This window comes from Oryza brachyantha, chromosome 4 (genome assembly GCF_000231095.2).
Source record: "Oryza brachyantha chromosome 4, ObraRS2, whole genome shotgun sequence".
NCBI classification, from domain to species: Eukaryota; Viridiplantae; Streptophyta; class Magnoliopsida; order Poales; family Poaceae; genus Oryza; species Oryza brachyantha.
In genome coordinates, this window is record NC_023166.2 from 17209014 (window position 1) to 17222909 (window position 13896).

Genomic DNA, 13896 nt, shown 5'->3' on the forward strand with positions numbered 1-13896 from the left:
AACCAGACGACATATTTGCAAACGAATAATTTATGAATAAAAATTTTACATATGTATTCATAGTTATCTGAAAGTCAAGGATGAGAAATAAACTTCGGTGAAAAAAAACCCAAAATCAACTTCGAATTTAGGATTGAAAATATAAATTTTGAGTTATAAGCATAAACATAGGCCAGAGATGGGGCTGATAGACTTTAACACATCAAACTATCAATGCTTATTAGGGTCTGTATGACTTTAATTGGGCCGTCATCAGTGAAGTATATAAATGGGCATAATAATGTGACTTTTTTTTTGTAACTTTTCATCTCCATTTCTGTGTAGCTTAACTTTCCTTCTGACTCAACGGCACGCCAGTAAGGTGTGAGCAAGATGTTCTTTTGGATTAGGTTGCGTTTGCCTTTTCGCTCGTATGGGTGACCAACAACATGCTAACAAATTTGGCTGGTTTCGGTTCAGCATGCCTCACAAAGTTGGCACTCGCCACAATTCCTGGTGGACCAACCGAAATGCAGAGCCCGGGGCAAAATTTCCGTGCGGATCCAAGCAAGAAAGCTCCTGCACGGTGACAGCATTTGCCCCGGTGATGTCACAGGGGAATTAGGTCACTTACGGCACTATCACTGAGATCGCCTAGTGTCATATCCGAAGCAAATCAGCATTAGCACACGTACATTGGCTGGATTTTCATGAAGAACGCAGCGTGTTACTAGCTTGTTCAGTAGCTTATCTGGATTGACTAATCATCGATCGGTGCTCCATGGCAGAAAGTCTTATTTTTTAATCTCCATGGCACATCAAGCAATCAAGCAATCAAGTTCCATGTGACACTCTTTTACAGTACGAGGCAATCCACTCCAGTGAAAAATCAGGCAACCTCAGGCAATGGTTTCGGTGTGGTTTCCATGTAATTTTGGTGCAACTGAAACTCTATGACAGTCGTCTTGAATACTGTATGAAAGGGTGTTCAAGCTACACCTTTATGGATTTCGGTAGTGCCATCCTCAAAGTAGGAGAGCTACTCCATTGGAAAGTGCAAGGCTCAACATCATCATGTCAGGACAACTCTAGTATAAGATCAGAAAGAGTAAAGTGAACAGATGGAAAGAAAATGCGAGCAACTCATGCTCATCATAATTTGGGCGACACTGAATGCCATGAGGCACGAGAATTTCATCGCCAGCAGTGCCATCCCTTCTCCAAATATGAGAGAGATATGGCAGATGGCACCCAGACTGTGTGGCCATCGAGAAAACCCCGCATGCTAAGTGTGCAAGGCAAGCAACACCGCTCGCTTCCTTTGCTTTGGGTTAAAAGGCACGGGCTTGATTGTTCTTTTGCACTAACGAAAGGCGCCTTGCCACTTGCCAGGATCGGTGCCAACACTTCACTCTAGTCGGCTGCGTACTCCAATACTCCATGCCTCTTTGGATGATCCTATTTTCTTCACTGACATAAAACACAGGGCAGTAGCAGTCACACCTCACAAATAAGTACTAATTCTTATTTCTGAAGCTGGTTAGCTTCCTTCTAAAATACTCCTGCTAATATAGCCTGTCATAGAATTCCCCTGTGAATCTGTGATGCACAACAAGTGACAATTAGTACTGCTAGTTAATTAGTCGCCCGTACAAACATTAGTACTCATCCAGACCACTACTGACGCCTTGCGGAATTAAGACTTTGGTCTGAATAATAATCGGAGAGGTAGTCATGGAACTACTGATCATTATCAGCCATGCACACGTTGATTTATCATGATGTTAACACTCGCTGAGTTAGGAGTTCGAGGTATTTGTTTTCCTCTTGGATTAGTTTCTCAAAATTCTCATGCTGATAGCACGTCAGAGGTGCGTCTCGCGAAGCAAGGGACCCACGGCTCGATACGTGTCTCAGCTGGTAGAGTTGATAAATACCGGACACGCGAATTAATATTTGGTGGCATGGCATTACGGCATTTTGTACAACAATGGAGGTGTCGCTGCTTTACGTTACCCTGGTACCCCCCCCCCCCCCCTGATCCAACGGCCTTAATTTATTGATTTTACAGTTTGGTGAAAGGTACAGGAGTACGTGGAAAGGATGCAGATTTATGTAGCGGAAGCTGTTCATCCGGAGGATGCAAACTGAATCACCGTTGATCTGAATGATGCAGATTTTTACTGCGGATTTAGTCTGCTGATCGTACTTAAGTTTATTATGCAGTGTATTTACACATACCAGTGATGTGCTGCGAACAGCTGAATTTCAAACAGTAGCTGTCTGCTCAAACATTACAGCAAGGCTACTCCCTCCATTTCACAGCATAAATCTTTATAATCTTGTGTAGATTCATATGAATACTAATAAATATAGACATATATATAAATTATATATATTCATTAATTAATGAATTTAGACAAATCTAGAAAGTCTTGCTATATGAAACGGATGTAATATCTCAATTTTTCTCGTCTCATCCAGAATTATTATAAGGTTTACTTATATAATAACGGAATTAAATTAGGTGGAACTAGGGTCCAAATCATCACATGTGTATCCCGTTGTGGACCGTTGACATATATATATGTTACCAAATCATACATCCAATAAATCCTACAACACCTGAGTCGTGCATGTTGTTCTCGCCTCCAAAATTTTTCTCCCTAAATTTAGTCTCTAGGCATGTTATTTGGTGTCCGTGTGATATTATGTTATATCATGTGCTATGTATTTGTCATGTCGATGCACATGTGATTATTTAAACCTAAGGTCCATCCAATTTTTATTCCATAATAACACATTATGTTATACCTCTCATGCACACGGTACCTTCTGCGTGGTATAGCTAGCTATAAAAATATGTAGTTTGTTTTTCTTTTCTCATTTCTCCTCCTTTGTCCGTGTAGGCATGGGTATGATATAGTAAGTTTTAAAGCTCGCTAAAGACTCTTATATAATCCACGTCAACAATAAGAGTCTATTTTATAATGTTACGTGCAAAGATAGTCAAGTATGGTTTCTTAATTAATATAATAAAATATTTTTTATCACAATGCTTTACTTTTTATCCACTCTCATATAAAAAATTTCCTTTAATAAATGATAAGAGTTAACTATGAACCGTTGTCATGCATAACAATGACTTTATCTCTCATTCCACATCTTTTCTTCATGTAATCAAATTTGCTTCCGTGACGATTAATAGAATCAGCTAATAAAACATATTTATACATGCCCTTTATCACTTATTACACCTGTGAAAATATAAAGATCTTGGCGTTGCAAAATTTCAGGTTGCAAAGAGTAATTAGAGGTAGAAAAGTAGAAACCGGGACGTGGATTGGTTTCCAAGGCTGACCTCCACCATTTCTGGGATCCCATCAGAAGAAACCCGCCACTATTTACTTCCGCGCCACCACCACCACGCACTCCAAAAAGAAACCCGCGGATAAAAGGCGCGAGAGGTCTCGTTGCCGGGAGGGTTAAGTTAAACCAGTTCCAAGAGTTAAGCCTAGCGCTAGCCTCGCCATGGCGTCCACCCTATCGTCTCCGTCGCCGCCGTCTGCCGGAGGAGCTGCCGATCCCATCACCGGGTCCACCGACCCCGCGTCGTCGTTCCTCCCTTCTCTCCTCATCATCGCCGCTCTTCTTACGTTCGTGCTCCTAGCGTCCGTGTCGATCCACCTGCTGCTCAGGCTCCTGTCCAGGTCGTCGCCGCCGCTCCCGCGGACGCGCCGCGAGGAGCGCACCGTCGAGGCGGCGGATGCTTTTTCGGTGCGGCCTAGTATTCATGGAGTCCCTGAGGGGAAGAAGGAGGTGGGCGAGGGCGACGAGAAGCAGCGGCTGATCGAGTCGCTGCCGCTGTTCACGATGGCGTCCTCGCTGGCGGCGCTGCCGAAGAGCTCCCCAGACTGCGCCGTCTGCCTGTCGCCGTTCACGCTGGACGCTGAGCTGCGGCTGCTCCCGGCGTGCCGCCACGCGTTCCACGCCGCCTGCGTCGACGCGTGGCTCCGCACCACACCGTCCTGTCCGCTCTGCCGCGCCACCGTCTCGATCCCCCACCCCTCGATCTCCGCCATCCTCGCCTCCGAGCACCCGCCGCCGCCGGAGCCAAGAAGCAGAGACCGTTCCAGGAGCTTCCGCGTCGAGATGGGCAGCGTCAGCAACCGCAGCTCCTCCACTGCCAGCGGCGGCAACAGCCGCCCCACCTACTCGCTCGGATCGTTCGACTACAACATCGACGAGGAGGTCGAGGCCGTCGTCTCCCGCGCGGCGCCCATGACGGCAAGGAGCGGCGCCATAGTCAAGGACGACAAGCCAGCAGCCGAGCAGTCCCCACCGCCCCCCGGCGAGGCGGTGGCCGAAGCTGCAGGCGCAACGCGCGGCTGGCTGCGGGAGTACGTGGACCGGCTGGCCTCCTCGGCGTCATCGCTGTCCTTCTCCGGGCGGTGGAGCTCCCGGTGGAGCCAGAGCCACCAGAGCCAGCATAGCCAAAGGCAGGAGGAGCCGTGGCTGTGGGACGCGGAGGCCGTGAGGATGTCGCCGCCGGGGACGGAGGAGGAGGAGGAGACGGCGTTCATGGTGCTGTACCGGTGGATCGCGGGGGTATAAACGTAATTAGCGAGAGAAAGAAGAAAAAAAACAGGAGGGCTTTCGTGTCAAAAAAATTGTCACTCTCATGAAAGATAGATAGCCTTCTCGTCAGGTACTCAGGTGAATCCAATGTTTTGAATGCTTCTGTGTTGACTCGGGTACAAATTGGTAGGCGTAAGCAGTCTCTCCTTGCACATAGTTATCCTCGGAGTTCGGATTTTGGAAACCGAGGAATGCATAAGCCAGCGTCGGAACCATGCATGCAGAATTGTTCGTGTCCGTCGACTACTTCGATGATGATGCATCTCTCTGTTCTTTTTCTTCTTCTTTTTACCCTGAGCTGTGTGACTTCATAGTGTGGCACTCTCTTCCATTTTGCCATGCATATTTCAGAGTCGGTGACGATCTGTTGCTTAAAAGAGCACCGCTGCCGTTGTTTCCATGTGAGGCTGCTCGCCTGGTGGCAGTGCCAGTGCCACGGGACGGGCAGCCCGAGTGCGAGCGGCCGGAGTGTAAATTAAGCGGCCCGAACTTGATCGCTTTCACCAATCTCTCGTGCACACGCGGATCGAGCCGCCGATCGAGCAGTACAGTAGCGGAATGAGCAGGTAAGGAAAAAAAACAGCCGCGCGTGACGACGCGGTAGCTGTGTGTTGACGACGGGAGTCAAATCGGCAGCTAACTGCATCTCTCATGATCCTCGCTGATGTGATTCCGGTCACCAACTCTATCGTGGGTCATCGCCCCATGCAATGACGAGACCACAGAGGTCTCCGGCCTGCTGTTTGAAAACCCCACTGGTCAAAACCACGACACCAGCAGATCCACCGAGCTGCAGCCTGCAGCTGACCTGACTTGACCTGCCTTTCGATCCATAAACTCGGTTTGGTTTTGGTGCAACGATTCCAGAGACAGGCGAATGCATCTCGAATTCTCGATCGACCGATCATACAGTGTCACCTTCACCTCACTCGTATTTTCATTTCCGTTTAAGTTTATAAACCAAAATTAAATTTTATATTAATTATAGGGTTTTTATCGTCGTTTATTTTAAGTATTTATTTTAAATCATTAAGATTATATATATTATTTATAAATTATTTTTATTTAAAAATATGTTGTTTAAAAAATTATTTTTATATTATTTTTATTTAAAAACGATGATCCCCGAGCTTTATCATTAGTCGCATGCTGATATTACTTTGCTTAGCGGTACCGTTTATAGGTAGCCAAAGGCGCCGGCCGGACACATGCGCAACTACTACGTGTGTACGAGATTCTGATATGGTCTGAGGTATTAAGGTTGCACTCACTTCATTTTATTTTATATTATTGATTTTTGATCTAGTTTTGATTAACTTATCTTATTTAATTGTTTATAACTATATAAAATTATGTTATTTTTAAAGTTCATCTAAGTAATAAATTAAATTACAATAAAACAATTAATAATTATATATATTTCAGATGAATGGTTAAATATAAACCAAAAGTTAACCGAGTTAGAAAAATCCATAGGTAGTATTCGCATCTTTATACGGATGCAATTACTGGGGGTACAAGGACTGGCACTGTCGAGACGAGAAGTGCGGGTAACGCTTCGGTACTGGCACTGTGCGAAGTCACATTTATATTTGCTGATGTTCCCGTACATGCTGCATGGCTCGATTAGTGTTAGGAAACAAATATACCCACTCCGTGAACTTTATTATTATTTCGCACGGCTCCGCTCATGAAAACGTTGTGTTGTAGCTGATGAGCAACTTACAAAGTCCTCCTGGTCCAAAAAAAAAAAGAAACTTACAAAGTCCTGCTTTTTGTATGGGTCGGGGTGGGTTTTTTTAGGCTTGTATTGCTCTTTGGTTTCTTTGGGCTTTAAAGTTCAGGCCCATGATCAGCCTGACACATCCTTGGGCCAGGCCACTCATGAACATATCCAGTAACTTGTGGAATTTTTTGGATTTTTAATTTTATTTATTAAATAATTCGTAAATTTGATTTTTCATTTTGAAAAATCACACTTCTAGCCTTCTACCACCCTCTATAGGAGGGCGGAAAGCCTAGCAGCAAACGGCCGAACGGACAAAAGTGGATGCGAAGACGGAGGCGCAAAGAAAATTTTCATTTAGCCCCATTACCGCCCTTATAGAGGGCGGCGAGGTGCCAAATACATATTTTTCTGTTCGACCGTTTGTCACATAGGCTTTTCGCCCTCCTAGAGTATTGCAGAAGGTTACAACTATGATTTTTTAAATAAAAAATTAAATTTGTGAATATTTAATAAATAAAATTAAAAATACAAAAAAATCGTAACTTGTGTACATATCAAACCATTCGGGTCAAAAATCCAAAAAATGCTTTAATCTTCTATTTGATAGTAATAGTGATAAATTGAGGTCTCAAAGTTTCAATTCAACCCAAGGGTTGCATAATAGTTTTTGTCATTCTTCGTACTTATGAGTTTTCAATTATTTTCACGGAAAAGTTTTGTAAAGTACGTTGTTCTCTTCCTTCGAGGATATAAATTAAATCAAAGTCAGAAAAGATGAAAAATAAGGATAATGCTTTATGCATCTCTCTTGCTAGCTTTCATACTCATAAATGCTTGAGAATCCAGTAATGGCATATCCATACATGTGTATTTATTGACTTCTAAAACAGGTTTAGAAACATTAATAGGTACACATCATATCTACATGCACACATACCCCTCCATGTGCCATCTATAGATTCATGCACTCACTCCTTGGTTGCATCACAAAATACACACCAAACAATACAGTAGTACACAAAGGGAAGAACCGAAGCAAGAAAGCCATGGCGCTTGCGAGAGCAGTACTCTCTCCGCTCGTCTTCCCCCTGCTCCTGCTCGCCGCCGCAACATTCGACGCTTCCATCCTGGAGGACACCTGCAAGTCGCTGGCCGCCAACCACACGGCCATCGACTGCTCCTACTGCATCAGGTTCTTCCAGGGCAGCAAGGAGAGCGCCGCCGCCGCGGACATGCACGGCCTCGCCGCCATCGCCGTGAAGATCATTGGCGAGGCCGCCGCGCCCACCACCAGGCGCATCGCCGCCTTGCAGGCCTCGGAGAAGGACGCGAAGACGCGGGAGTGCCTCCGCCTGTCCTCCGATCTGTACGCCTACATGCTCGCCCTGCTCGACGACGAGGCGAAGGGTCTCGCCTCAGGTGACGCCGCCAAGAGTAGCCAGAGCTCGCAGCAGCATGCGTTGCCGCCGGTTCCCGACGTCGCGCGGTACGAAGCGGACGCCTGCGAGGACAGGTTTCGCGGGAACAAGGAGAGCCTGCCGCTGGTTGCGGAGTACGACGAGTTTAGGCAGAGTGCATCCATCGCTCTCGCGTTATTAGAGGCGATCTCACCGCCCAGTGACTGAATATGTTTACTCTGGGATTTTGTATGACAAAGAGTGTCATAGATGAATAAACATGGCAACTTTTATTTTTCTAGAGACAAATCCTGAGCTCCAGATAGATGGATGTTATGGACTAACTGGATCTCTACAAAATTCGCTTATTATAATTTTTGTTCACATGATTGTGTGGTGACTCATAAGATTGGGCGATGAAAGTATTATGCCTGTAGTACTTTGGATGCAACGTTTAATAACGACAAGTACTGACATGTACTGTACTTATCAATCACAATCACGGTTTGGAAGATTTTGTGTACGTGTGTCTGAATGTCTCTAGCCATATCTATTCTGGGCCTTTCGGTCCACCTCGCCCGGCTGCAAATATTCGGGGCCTATTCCGTACGGATGAAACACTTGAGAAATTAAGGCCCAAGTGCCAAATTAAGGCCCAAGCAGACTATGATTTGAAAGAGTTTAGACTCCGATTTCTGAAGAAGTGCGATCCTGGATCCCGGATTTGGCGGCAAGTTTGGACTTTGGAGTGACCGCGAGTCATACTCATACTCTAACGTTGCAGTGGAAGACGACCTCAAGTGGAGATTTTCTTAGAACGGTGCAATATCTCCTAATGATTACAGAGCAATCAAGAGCTTGATCCTTAACAAAAACAGCTGAAATAATGTTTATTCGGCATTAATTTACATTGTTCAGAGCACAATACTAGTATATAGTTGTTGGTCTTTGGTTCTACCATGACGAAACAACACACCAAACAGGACCGAGACAAGAAAAACCATGAAGCTTGTGCGATCGCTCTGTGCTCTCATCGTGTTGTTCTCCTTGCTCCTCCTGCTCGCCGCCTCCACGTCCGAAGCCTCGGTTTTGGACGACACCTGCAGGTCCTTCACGGCTAGCCACGCGGACATCGGCTACGACTACTGCATCAGGTTCTTCCAGTCCGACAAGGGCAGCGCCACCGCGGACAGGTACGGCCTCGCGGCCATCGCCGTGAAGATCAGCAGGGCGTCGGCCAGGCGCACCGCCGGGCGCATCGCCGCGCTGCGGGGCACGGAGCGCGACAAGCGGAGGAAGGGGTGCCTCGCCTCGTGCGCCGAGGTGTACGGCTCCGCCGTGGACGGCCTCGACGAGGCGGCCAGGGGCATCGCGTCGCGCGACGCCGCCGGCCTGCGGGACGCGGTGATGATGCTCAGCGCCGCGCGGGACGCCCCCGACACGTGCGAGCAAGGGTTCGGCGAGCTGCGGGAGGCCTCGCCGCTGATCGCCGAGGACGAGGAGTTCAGCAAGGAGTCGGCCATCGCCCTCGCTGTAACGTCGGCCTTGTCGCCGCCGGGCATGATATGATACGATCGAGCAACAGCTGGGCATCTATGATCCTTTTGATCAATAAATTACTCCACTTTGGAAAGAGTACAGGACAAAATAATTTCTGCACTAATTCTGTTTGTGATTTGTGATGTTTGGGGGATCAAAGAGTTGAATTTTGGCACTTTGCACGCCTGTTTCTCAAATATTAATGAGACCGATGCGGCCATTATTCATGAGATACTGATGCACGCACGGTGGTTTGTTTTCAGTGGCACACTTGAATTTGGATGAGAAAATTAGCACCGAGATTTGCCAACATTTACAGCATATCTTGGGCAGCAATTGTGCATTTGAGTTAAGATCATTGGCCGGGATCCTTGGCCATATGCCTATTCCCTCTCGAATTGGAGCCTTCCAGGCTTCCGCCGAAACCTTACGTCGTGGTCCGGCGAGCCGCTCGATCGGCCGTTCCAACAGAGATTGGCAGGTAGCGTGCGGCCGTGCGAGGATGGCGTCCGAGCCAGCGATGGCGCGAAGCGGCGAAGGTGAAGCAATTGTTGGACGGTTTCGTGTGGGCCTGTGTCTTGCCTTGCCTGGGACTGTATATATGCTTGACTTGGGTTACATTCATAAAAGGAAAAAAATAAGTCGTTTTGGCCTCCCTCAACTAACGCTCGAGTCTGAGTTTGCTCCCTTAACGTTAAATCAGGTAAAATGAGTCTACAACTATTAATACCGTTCAATTTATAATGTGATCGTGCTAACGTTACGGTTACCTAATATATTCGATAATATAATATAAAATAATAGTGTTTAAGGTACCATTTATTAAAACACGGAGTAAAAAATAGAGCTACCATCAACCATTAATGGAAAAGTATACACTGTAAAAGTTTAAGCACTTTCCCCTTAGCTAAAAGTTTGCCCTTGCTTTCTGTAACAAGCTGCAAAACAGCATGCCAGCATTTAAGAAATGCAGGTGTTGTAATATTGCCGAGTAACATGCATGGTCATCAAGGCCAAGCAGCACTGTCATCGATAGTTGAGGGAGCCGTGTTACTGTTACCGGGTTTTGCTGTGGAGTGAGCTAATTACACCCGGGCAACAGTGGAGGGACGCATAATGGACTTTTCCCTTCATAAAAGGATTAGGGTGGGCCATATGCCCAGCAGCCCAGGGCCCATGCCATTCAGAAAGAGGATTTTGGCCCATCCGTCGTGGAAAGAAAAGATTAGACCCATGCCTGATACGGCGATACGCGCCGAAGGGAAAGGTGGCAGAAAAGGCGCGACGCTCATATCACATGTATCGCGCGCTTCGTGCGGGAGGAAACCGTGGAAATCCGCAGAATTCTGCATCTGCATGCTGCAGATGGCAGAGTGTGGGAAGCGCGCGACACGAAGAAACGAGAAATAGAGCGCGCGCGGCGCGGCGGTGAAACGAACGGGCGGGACCGCTTCTTCTTCTTCCGCTGGTCTCCCCCCTCCCACCTCTGCATGGCCATGCATGCCCTCTTGCTCTCTCCACCGCCAAACATGAGCACCCCCCGTGGTTCTTTCTCCTTTGCCACCCGCCACCTTCGCGCAACCGCGCTCCTCTCGCCTCTCCTCGTCTTCCTCCTCCGTGTCTTCCCTTCTCCTGCTGTCCTGGATCTCACGGGGTGACAGTTCCTCGAATAAAAAATGGCCGACAGCAACAACGCCGCTGCCGGCAGCAATAGCAGTGGAGGAACGAACAACGCCGAGGTTCAGATACAGATCCCAGGTAACTCCGGCCTCGTGGTCGTTGCTTCACAGCCTTCACTGCATCTGTTGCATGACGGATTGGGAAAGAAACTGAGGCAATGTTTTGGCGTTCCCATCTCGTGTTGCTGTTGGATTGTTCCTCTTGCTGTTCTCTGGTCTGGAGAAGAATTGCAGGGATCCGCGAAACCTCGTGTGGATTGATCGTTCTGTACATCGAGGATATTATGCATGGTCATCAAGAATCTGCTCGTCTTTTATGCATTGTAAAAAAGGGTTTAAAACTAAAATGGCATTTCTCTAGCTAATCCTGTACCCTTTTCCTGTTGTTGCTGTTGTTTCAATTACAACTGCTGTAAGACACTAAGACCCTGTTATTTTGCAATGTGATTCAGGTGGGGAAACTCTCCCCCCTGGGAAGTTTTTTTTTTAAAAAAAACTAAAATGGCAGAAATGTGGGAACTTTGAAGGAACTTGTTCATGCCCAAAAGTTCTCTGTTTTTAACCTTTGTAGGTGTGGTTTGTTACAATTGATCTCTGCTCTCCTTACTTGAATATCTCTTTTTAAAGAGACTAAGAGACTATCTCACCGATGAGTGATGAAACATAAAGCATACTACAGAAATTTTGGATAATACCACTTTTTTTCCTTGATACTTTCTTTCAGTAATAACTTTCATAATGTTCATTGCAACAATCACAGGACCATCCAAAGCAGAAGGTTCAGCAGCAGCTCAGGAAACACCCGGCAAGCCCTTGCGATGGTGGGTGATGGTGGCAGTGGACGTGTTCTTCCTCATCGCCGGTCAGACATCGGCGACTCTGCTCGGCAGATACTACTACACCCAGGGCGGCCGCAGCAAGTGGATATCAGCGTTCGTGCAGACAGCCGGCTTCCCGATACTGTTCTTCGCCCTCTTCTTCTTCCCTGCCAAATCACCCGCCTCCTGCAGCAACACTCCCATGGCCAAGATCGCCGTGATATACGTCGTCCTGGGGCTCATCATAGCCGCAGACGACATGATGTACTCCAGCGGCCTGAAGTACCTCCCTGCTTCGACCTACTCGCTCATCTGCGCCAGTCAGCTGGCGTTCAATGTCGTCTTCTCCTACGTCCTCAACTCCCAGAAGGTCACTCCTCTGATATTCAACTCGGTGGTGCTGCTCACGCTGTCTGCTTCACTCCTCGGCGTCAGCAAGGAATCTCAGGGGGTCACCGGCGTCTCGGGAGGAAAGTATCTCCTCGGCTTCGTGCTGACGCTGGGAGCCTCGTGCACCTACTCGCTGATCATCTCCCTGATGCAGCTCACCTTCGAGAACATCATCAAGAAGCACACCTTCTCGGCCGTGCTGAACATGCAGATATACACGGGGCTCGTGGCGACGTTCGCCTCCGTCGTGGGGCTCTTCGCGAGCGGCGAGTGGAGATCCCTCAGGGGCGAGATGAACGCGTTCCGGTCGGGGCAGTTCTCCTACCTGATGACGCTGGTGTGGGCGGCCGTGTCGTGGCAGATCGCCGGCATCGGGGTGCTCGGCCTGATCTTCGAGGTGTCGGCGCTCTTCTCCAACGTGATCAGCACGGTGTCGCTGCCGGTCATCCCGTTGTTCGCGGTGATGGTGTTCCACGACAGGATGAACGGGGTGAAGATCGTGGCCATGCTCATCGCCATCTGGGGCTTCGCTTCGTATCTGTTCCAACACTATCTCGATGGCAAGAAAGCTAAGAAGGCTTCAGGTGATAGTGCGCAGGGGTGATCTGATTGATGTAGTGGCCATCGTGATCTTGTCGTGGTAGAGATCGATTGCTCTCCGCCGATAATCTTAGCTAGTTTGTTGGCTGCGAGGGACTAGATGTTCGTTAATCGTTACTGAAGTTATTTTGCAGGTTATTCGTCAGATAAACTAAAAGTAGTGCTTTTTTCGGTGCTATCTATGTTCAGATGTACATCTTTTTTTTTTCTGGATTACTACTTTGCTAGTAGTTTTATTTGATATTTTCTTCTTGTGCGGTCTGTAAGGATATGATGCATGTCACGAAATAAGAAAATTAGTACAGTAGTAAAAGAACTATATATTTGCTTTATCCTGTCTTACATCAGGTTGACGCTCGTAGTGTTTCTGTTGCGGAAAAGAATCTGTATCTGACTAAAAATTACAGCTGATTCTGACACTTCCGCAGAATCTTGGGTGAAGAACAATAATTGCCAATCGTGTGTACTTCGTCAAATTGGAGATAAGATTGATTCCGTCTGGAAGCAGCTCAACAATTCAACATTATCCATTTGTCCTCAGTCGGAAATTTTTGCATCGGGCGCATTGAATTTTCCAGGAGGCAGGACGTAAACATTGATTCGCCGGAGTAGATGGAACGTTGACAGAAAAATTAGCCCCTTCTGCATGCACTATCAACCTTTTTAAAAGGGAACTTTTTTCAGCTCAACGCCACTCGAGTCTAGTGTATCATTTAAATATTCATAAAAATCATTAAAATGACTATATACGATAATGTTAACCACTATACGATAACGTGATTTTATTTTTAAGAAATTTCGTGGTTCTTGAGAAATTGACTTAGAGGTAATAATGTTTTACCGTAAAATTTTGGTATATCAATATGCCCTATACATAGTGTTCATAAATTTTTAAGCTACAAAATAGGGTACCGTTTTATAACTATTAAGGATAGTAAGAGGCTCTTGATTTTTTTTAGAAGTTAATATATATGTTACTAAATATAAATATTTCTAGGGTGTTTAGTATAGACTAAGGAGATATAAAAATATTCGCTTTTAGTCATTTTAACGGTTAATCTGTGAAATTGAATTGATTATATTTCTATTCTAAGCATCCGATCGGATGATAGAAATCATGAGAATCA

The 13896-nt window shown here is 46.6% G+C and overlaps 4 protein-coding genes across 4 annotated transcripts; all 4 read left to right on the top strand.

The window, feature by feature from the left end:
• Positions 1-3431: 3431 nt before the first annotated feature.
• On the top strand, positions 3432-4989 carry LOC102718824 (E3 ubiquitin-protein ligase ATL4). The gene has a single exon (XM_006652645.3). It carries the CDS (start codon positions 3511-3513, stop codon positions 4591-4593), a length of 1083 nt encoding a protein of 360 aa, XP_006652708.2. The 5' UTR covers positions 3432-3510; the 3' UTR covers positions 4594-4989.
• A 2297-nt stretch (positions 4990-7286) lies between these two features.
• Positions 7287-8189, top strand: LOC102719101. The gene has a single exon (XM_040523690.1). It carries the CDS (start codon positions 7309-7311, stop codon positions 7969-7971), a length of 663 nt encoding a protein of 220 aa, XP_040379624.1. The 5' UTR covers positions 7287-7308; the 3' UTR covers positions 7972-8189.
• Positions 8190-8745: 556 nt separating this feature from the next.
• Positions 8746-9312, top strand: LOC102722395 (pectinesterase inhibitor 12-like). The gene has a single exon (XM_006653649.1). It carries the CDS (start codon positions 8746-8748, stop codon positions 9310-9312), a length of 567 nt encoding a protein of 188 aa, XP_006653712.1.
• Positions 9313-10834: 1522 nt separating this feature from the next.
• On the top strand, positions 10835-13157 carry LOC102719376 (probable purine permease 11). Its single transcript, XM_006652647.3, has 2 exons — positions 10835-11040; positions 11722-13157. Exons 1-2 carry the CDS (start codon positions 10959-10961, stop codon positions 12771-12773), a joined length of 1134 nt encoding a protein of 377 aa, XP_006652710.1. The 5' UTR covers positions 10835-10958; the 3' UTR covers positions 12774-13157.
• The last annotated feature ends 739 nt before the right edge of the window (positions 13158-13896 follow it).

Bases quoted from the DNA above. Each gene is read 5' to 3' on its own strand.
- LOC102722395 (XM_006653649.1), top strand. From the start codon at position 8,746: ATGAAGCTTGTGCGATCGCTCTGTGCTCTCATCGTGTTGTTCTCCTTG.
- LOC102718824 (XM_006652645.3), top strand. From the start codon at position 3,511: ATGGCGTCCACCCTATCGTCTCCGTCGCCGCCGTCTGCCGGAGGAGCT.
- LOC102719101 (XM_040523690.1), top strand. From the start codon at position 7,309: ATGCACTCACTCCTTGGTTGCATCACAAAATACACACCAAACAATACA.
- LOC102719376 (XM_006652647.3), top strand. From the start codon at position 10,959: ATGGCCGACAGCAACAACGCCGCTGCCGGCAGCAATAGCAGTGGAGGA. The intron at 11,041-11,721 runs GTAACTCCGGCC...CAACAATCACAG, and splicing joins GGTTCAGATACAGATCCCAG to GACCATCCAAAGCAGAAGGT.